We start from the raw sequence: 7,504 nt of genomic DNA, 5'->3' as shown, positions 1-7,504 counted from the left end.
GCGTGTCGATCCCTTCCGTGCCACGCGAGGGGCAAGAGCGTCTCAACGAGGTGCGCCGCCGCCGAACCATCTTGCCGGTGGACCTGCTAGACGATCCCTAAGTGCAAACGGACTAATGAATTTCAACCATTTCTCGGTTCGACACAAAGGGGCAAGGAGGTGAGTTTTGGCGTTGAATTCAATTTGCGTCGACCCACCGTAACAAAGTAGACAGCGACTCGAAGAGGAAGCACCATCCGCAACCAACGAACGGTACGGCTGACTGAGCTGGCCTGCCTAGCTAGCTAGCGCAGAGTACAGCACTGTATCCACCGAGCCTAGTCGCAGCTGCATCCTTTCCATCGTGTCCTCGTCGTCTTCCTCTCCCCGTCCGCCCTCGCGCCACGCCACACCCGCTCACACTTTACCCTCCCTCCCGCCGCTTTACTCCAGATCTCGAGGTCTCCCGGCCGTCCCACCACACGGATCCACTTGCCGCCTGCCCGCCCGGCCTCGCTGTCGACAGAGGTACCTGCCTGCCAATTGAATCCCCCATCTAACCGGATCTAGCCGCCGCTATTTTGAAATTTGTACGCGGTGTGTGGTGATTTCCCGGGTTTGGGACTCGGGAGCTTGGGATCGAGGAGGAGGAGGAGAGGTTGTTAGGGTTTAGGTAATAATTGTTAGCGCTTTAGTGGCTGACCTGATGCGAGATATTTTTTCCAGGAGCACAGCCCTTTCCAGATTAGGCGTTGGATTTTGAATCTACGATGCTAGGGTTTTGTTAGTTGTAGCTTATGGTTAGCAACTGGCCTATATAAATAAATATAGTAGGAAGCCTGACAGCTTCTGTGATGCAATGGAGTCCAAACTTGGGATTCGGTTAGGTTAGCATCCGCTCTTCCTTTGAAAGAAATATAATGTAACTTGCACCAACTGGAGGAGGAATGTGGCACGGGCGTTTTAAGCGGTTGCAGCGAGATTCTCTGTATGTAGTTCATGATAATGCATCACTCTCTAACTGTGTTTTCACATCGTCATGTTGGGCTTCTGAGGCGTTTCGTGTTTGGTTAACTTACGCTTTTGGACCTATTGTGATGGAGACATGTTTTACGCTTTTTTTAGGTTTTGGGTGGCATAATGCACTACTCTAGTGGTGGAATAATAATAGTTGGGTTTATGGAAATTTACTGTTGCTGAAAGATTGTTTGGTCCATGGGATTTCTAGTGATTTACTGTTCGTTTAGAGCTCTTTGTCTTGTTTCCATGTTACAAAGGACATGAACCACATACTTGTGTGATTTGAAGCTAACTCGGCCTATACTTTGTGATAAAAGGGTAATTTAAGTTTCAGATTGTGTTGCTTTTATGTTGGAACTATTAAGATTCTGTGTTTGTTCTTGACTCTTGATTGGTCAACTTAATCAAAATTTAAGCTAATGTTTCAACAAAAGAGGTTTCTACTTGTTTTGAGCAGTTAAATTGACCGTCGTTTGCTATAATTTTTTATTTTAGTTAGTTTTGTACACTACTATCTCTTGGATCCTATTTTGGTTCTTCCCAACTGTTGGATGCCGATGAATTTGGTATCAACAGATAGATGGATCTTGCGAAAGTGGTTGTAGTAATGCAATTTTCGTAGATTTTAGCTTAATTTTGCTCTTTTGTGTGGCAAATTCAGGCTTCATTTTATGCCACTTCACGTGTCTGTGGACAATGGAATGATTGCTGTCCTGTGTCTGTGAGTTGCCATGGGAAGCAGTGGAGCAGATGCACAGCCTAAAGCAAGCAAGGCATCTACACCTCAGGTTTTAATGCTGGAACTGTCGCATTATCTTTCTTCTCCATACCAAAACTAGTAAATGCATCTTTCTAAATTTTGTCTTTTCCTGTAACAGGAGCAGCAGCCACCTGCTACTTCAAGTGCTGCAACACCAGTTGTTTACCCAGATTGGACCAACTTTCAGGTGAGAAAGTTCTCTTTCTTATTTCCAGGATCGATTACTCAAAACATGCATTCCCTCTTGGGTGGAAACACATAAAAAGCGGGAAAGTATGTAGGCAGAACCTATTGTTTCCATAATGATTGCAAATACAATTCCTCACCCTCAATGGTAATAATTGGTAAGGACTGTTACTGATTTTCGTTTGCATTTCTGTGGGAGATAAAACAAGATAGGGAATTATGTTAACTTCTGCTTTTCTTCCTTTTGTAGTTCTGGTTACAAGAAACAGAAAAAGTTCCTCATGTGTCGTATTACATCACACAGATATTATATACTCTAGGTTGCTGATCATGTTTTCTACTGTTACTTTTCAGGGATATCCTCCAATTCCACCGCGTGGTTTTTTCCCCTCTCCTGTGGTGTCAAGCCCACAGGGTCATCCTTACATGTGGGGACCTCAGGTAGGGTTTTACATTCTCTTACTATTCTATGGTTTTGTTTCTTATTCTCTGTCTATAATATTACTTCAGAAGGTAGAGGTCTAAAGATATATAATACTTCATAGCCACAGATCAAGTTAGGTCAAACTTATAGCAATATCCTTAGTGGTTGAAAATAGCTGTCCTATAGAAGCAGTTGCTCTTATAACTGTTTATGTAAATTTTTGACTTCAGGAATGAATTGCAGAACCACCTATTTTTCTAACAATATTTGTTGTTGAAGAGCTGCTTCATTAGAAGGCAAAAATTTAGAACACATTATGCTGAATTTGAAGATTCCTGTAACAATGTTAAACTTCTCCCTGGATCGCTGCTCCTGGTTTAAAAATGCATTAGTTGTTGAATACTGTATGCATGTATTTTATGAGCCTGTGTCCTTTTTTCAGCCTATGATGCCACCATATGGGACTCCGCCATATGTCATCTACCCTCCTGGAGGAATATATGCTCACCCATCAATGCCCCCGGTATGTTTCAACACATTGCTTGTGTTTTACTGTTTTAGGTATATAACTGAAAATGTACTGCTTGGAGGCTGACATTTGCTGCATCATTGCATAATCCTGCAGGGTACACACCCATTTGCTCCCTATGCTATGGCTTCTCCAAATGGCAATCCTGATGCTACTGTAAGACAATACATCCCTAGATTGACTGTTCTCTCTCTCGTGGAGTCTAATGCATCTAATATTTCCAGGGAACTGCCACTACCACAGCTACTGCTGGTGGTCAAACAGATGGCAAATCATCTGAAGGAAAAGAAAAGAGTCCCATTAAAAGATCCAAAGGAAGTTTAGGTAGCTTGAACATGATTACAGGAAAGAAGTCTGTCGAACATGGTAAGACCTCAGGCGCATCAACCAATGGAGCCACCTCTCAAAGGTTAGTGTGTGGTCATCTTAAGTAATAACTAGAATTCTTCCTCCTTGTTTACAGCGTTCAGTTTGTATTGGTAAAATCCACACAAAAAAATTGTGTTGGTAAAAGTATTATATCTGTTGTTACAGTGGGGAAAGTGGAAGTGAAAGTGAAAGTGAAGGAAGTGAAGCGAATTCTCAGCATGTAAGTTCTGACACTCGGTACTTTTCTCAGCGGATTTGTGTAGTACCCTAGGCAGTATGTGCACTTTGAGTTAAAATTAACATGGTTTAGAATTTCAGACATTACTACCATTTTGTATCTGTTAGCGTGTGAGAAGTCCTAATGTCTTTTCATCATTGAGCAATATTAACAGGATTCACAGCATAAGGAAAGTGGACAAGAACAAGATGGAGGTATGCAGATGGAAATATCTACGCTCTCTGATTTCTATGGCTACCTGCTGTCCTTTTTGCACTTTCTGAAAGCTTAAACTATGTCCTGCTTGCTGTCAGAGATTCGAAGTTCCCAGAATGGTGTGTCAAGATCACCATCCCAGGCGCAATTGAAGCAAACTCTAGCAATCATGCCAATGCCATCAAGCGGTCTAGTGCCTGGTCCAACTACAAACTTGAACATTGGAATGGAATACTGGGCGAATACAGCAAGCTCCTCTCCAGCAATGCATGGTAAAGTGACACCAACTGCAGCTCCAGGGGCCGTGGTCCCACCAGAGCCGTGGATGCAGGTTTCTTCTTGGACCTTATCTTGTTATAATTCTACCCTTCTTTGCTTTCTGTAGCTTCAACTTAGCTCCACATTTAGCATGTTCCCAATCTTTTCCTTGTAAATAGGTGTGTGCATGTGTGGTTTCCGTTTCATCTGTGTGTACCACTTAATTGAGCCAAGAAGTTAATTGTTGTCTATACAGTTATCATCTGAAAGAAATCTCTGTATTTAGTATGAAGTTCATTCATGCAATGCAACTAATGTTACACTTCTGTATATTTACTTCAACGTTCTACAGACCGTCCACTGTAGGAGGTTTATCCACCTTTTCTCGTGTCTTGGAATTGGTTCTGATAATTATATGCCCTTTTGTGATTATCTAAGATACGGACTGTTCTTCAGTACTTATTTCGAAATACTAGACACATTTGATTTTTAGTCTAACGGCCTTCGTATGTGTAGGCGGTTTTCTGCAAAAATCTGCCATTTTGGTATGAGGCGTACAATCCTTGTGTCAAATGTAGAGACCATGGAAGATGCACCTAATTTTCAATAACTTTGTAGATACAATCTGAAGCTTTTGTGTATTTGGCAAGAAGAGAAATTAATCATTTTGACTATCCAATTTTGCAGGACGAACGTGAACTCAAAAGGCAGAAAAGAAAGCAGTCAAACAGGGACAGTGCTCGCAGATCTAGGCTGCGCAAGCAGGTATTCTGTTTTTTGATCATGAGATATACTGAATAATGTTATCCTTTTTGTCGCCTCCAGTTGATCCTCCAGTTGATGAAGCAACTGTAAATTTTTGCAGGCTGAATGTGAGGAGTTGGCTCAACGTGCTGATGTTTTAAAACAGGAAAATGCTTCTCTTAGAGATGAGGTGAACCGGATCAGAAAGGAGTATGATTTACTTATATCAAAGAATAGCTCACTAAAGGTTTGTCTTGCACACTTTCTCTGTCTTAATATCCTGAAGTATATGTATGTTGACATATGAGTTGTTTTCTTTCTATTTTCTGCTCTGTAGGATAAACTTGGAGACAAACAATACAAAACTGATGAGGCAGGACTTGACAATGAGCCACAACATTCTGGCGGTGACAGCTAGAAGGAAACTAATTGAGCTATCATGCAATGCTACCAGAGCATAGCCCTAACTAGATTATTGGCTGGCGCAATTGTAGTATGCTTATTGACTCCATACTTTATTGCAGTTAATTTTTACCAGTTCCTGGTAATGTTAATGCCAACCTTGTGTGGCTGGTTCCTGTTTCAGATATGTCTTGACTTATCTTTTAGAAGTCAAGATATGACTGGAAATGTAGTTTGTGACCCAGTTCACTGTATCTGTTAGAAATAGTTGATAAACTCAAGTTTACAAATATGTATTGCTGACCGTTATTGTTATGTAACCTTAAGAAAGAACTGTATCTTTTAATAGTCAGGCTGCCATTTGGCTAGGCTTGACTGGTGCCTTGGTTTGTATGGTTCAAATTTTTGTACACACTGGATATTATATAATGAACACATGGAGGACCTTTTGCTTGCTGCATGCGTCAAATGTTCTCACAATCGAACAACTTATGCACTGCTATATTTTAATGCAATTTTGTTTCTTTCAAGTTGCTTGAGTTGTGCTAATGGATGTGCTAATTTTTTTAGCAGTGCACAGATTATTCGTTTGTAGCAAACTGCCTGCCATAGGCTCTATTGGTAAAAGAAAGGGGTTCTTTGTTGCAGTAGACAAATGGTATTTAGTTTTTCATTTTGCTTGGTCTGTAGGATTGCTCTGATTAAAATAAAATGTTTGTCATTCAGCACCTCTAATTAACAGTTTTGTTCAGTTTGTGTACAGGAAGGAAGTTCTGGGATAAGAATATGATAAAATGTCTCTTAAAGGAATAAGCTGTGCACAGCCCTAGGTACGTATTATCCACAGTGAGTTACTCCCTCTATCCCGTGAAAATTGTCTGAGATTTGTCTACATAGCACCTAGATACATCCAAATTTTGACAAATCTAAAACAAGTTTTATGAGAGGGAGGGAGTATTGCATTTGCAGTTCTATTTGTCAATTAGGTTTTCTTGCCTAATGCTTTATTACAAATGCTGGTACCATATGTCTGACATGGTACTTCAGAAAGATTTTTAGCCATAACAAGCCAAAACGCTACTAGTAGGAGTAAATATGTTTCCTCTTTTTTATCGGATGCTTTATTACAAATGCTGGTACCATATGTCTGACATGGTACTTCAGAAAGATTTTTAGCCATAACAAGCCAAAACGCTACTAATAGGAGTAAATATGTTTCCATTGACCAAGGATCTACCCTGGGGACATATCCGGTGAAAACGCATACATTCTGCAAATTTTCAATCTGAGCCATTCAATTATATATCAAGGGCAAGATGGCACACCTCACCCACCAGGCCATCACCACGTGCTATGTCAGAACAACTCATGACTATTTTGCAAAATTCACCCCTGTAGTCTGTTTGCTTCATCTACTGATTCGGACCAAGAACAGATAAATCACATCATATATACGCAAGCGAAACCCACTGATTCGTATCAAAAACTCCTCAATCAAGTAGATGGGTAAAATCCAAGAAAGATCTTGGCCAGATCTGAGTAAGGGGTATCGTAGTATCCTTGATGTTGCTTGCGGGCCTGCAATGTCAAATTAGGCGCCAGCTGAATGGGCGACTTCAACGATGTTGTGCTGCAGGGAAACTAGACTTGAGAGCGTCGACGAGAATGCGACTCGCCATGGCCGCTTTTGGTCTCGTCAGGAGATCATCTCCAGCGTCGGCGACGCAAATGGACGTTGAGCGATCGTTTTCGTCCGCCTTGATCGAAAATGCATTTGGACTCTGCTCCAGCGGGGCGATGCAAAGTGATCGGGCCGTCCGCGGCGACGCAAACCTAGCCCAAATATGCGTCAGGTTTGCGTCTCCGCGGACGCTCCGCGGTCGCGCCGAGCGTCCTCCTTTTCTTACCCGGTCCTGCAAGTCAGGGACAGCGAAATCAATCGATTCGATTTGCTTCTTTTTCCCCTTCTTTGCTGCCCTAGTGCGACGCCACCACCCCAACCCCACCTGTCGCCGTCCCGCCGCAGTACTCGCCGTCGGCTCCGTTGTCGCCGCGCGGGAGAGCAGGATCGTACTCGGGGTTTGCTCCGGCGCGTACCTGCCGGCTGTTTTGGGGCCAAACGTTGCCGGTTGCGCCGCCCTTCCGCGCCGCCCACGGTCAATTGCGTCGGTAGGTTTCTTCTCCTGTTTTCGGCGCACATGTGCGCGGCCATTGATCCACAGTTCGTACCCGCGCAGATGGACATTTGGGATATGGTGGAGAAGTTCCGTGCGAAGGTCGTTGACTCCTCTTCCGACGAGGAGTCCGAGCAGTCGACGCACACATTGGCAACTACTGCGGCCTCCATGATCCACGAGTTCACCTCAAACCCGGGGCTGGTGCACCGGGGCTCTGTCAAGG

General features: G+C 43.0%; 1 protein-coding gene across 1 annotated transcript; it reads left to right on the top strand.

Moving 5' to 3' along the window:
* Positions 1–326: 326 nt before the first annotated feature.
* Positions 327–5,558, top strand: LOC127300715 (bZIP transcription factor 1-A). Its single transcript, XM_051330874.2, has 13 exons — positions 327–507; positions 1,661–1,787; positions 1,878–1,946; positions 2,300–2,386; positions 2,812–2,892; positions 2,995–3,054; positions 3,123–3,307; positions 3,433–3,487; positions 3,660–3,699; positions 3,799–4,031; positions 4,646–4,723; positions 4,824–4,949; positions 5,040–5,558. Exons 2-13 carry the CDS (start codon positions 1,731–1,733, stop codon positions 5,118–5,120), a joined length of 1,152 nt encoding a protein of 383 aa, XP_051186834.1. The 5' UTR covers positions 327–507; positions 1,661–1,730; the 3' UTR covers positions 5,121–5,558.
* The last annotated feature ends 1,946 nt before the right edge of the window (positions 5,559–7,504 follow it).

The sequence above is a fragment of the Lolium perenne genome, chromosome 5 (assembly GCF_019359855.2).
Source record: "Lolium perenne isolate Kyuss_39 chromosome 5, Kyuss_2.0, whole genome shotgun sequence".
NCBI classification, from domain to species: domain Eukaryota; kingdom Viridiplantae; phylum Streptophyta; class Magnoliopsida; order Poales; family Poaceae; genus Lolium; species Lolium perenne.
The sequence above is the reverse complement of the archived record's forward strand: the minus strand, read 5'-3'. Positions and strand labels throughout refer to the sequence as shown.

Bases quoted from the DNA above. Each gene is read 5' to 3' on its own strand.
- LOC127300715 (XM_051330874.2), top strand. From the start codon at position 1,731: ATGGGAAGCAGTGGAGCAGATGCACAGCCTAAAGCAAGCAAGGCATCT. The intron at 2,893-2,994 runs GTATGTTTCAAC...ATAATCCTGCAG, and splicing joins CTCACCCATCAATGCCCCCG to GGTACACACCCATTTGCTCC. The intron at 3,700-3,798 runs GTATGCAGATGG...GCTTGCTGTCAG, and splicing joins TGGACAAGAACAAGATGGAG to AGATTCGAAGTTCCCAGAAT.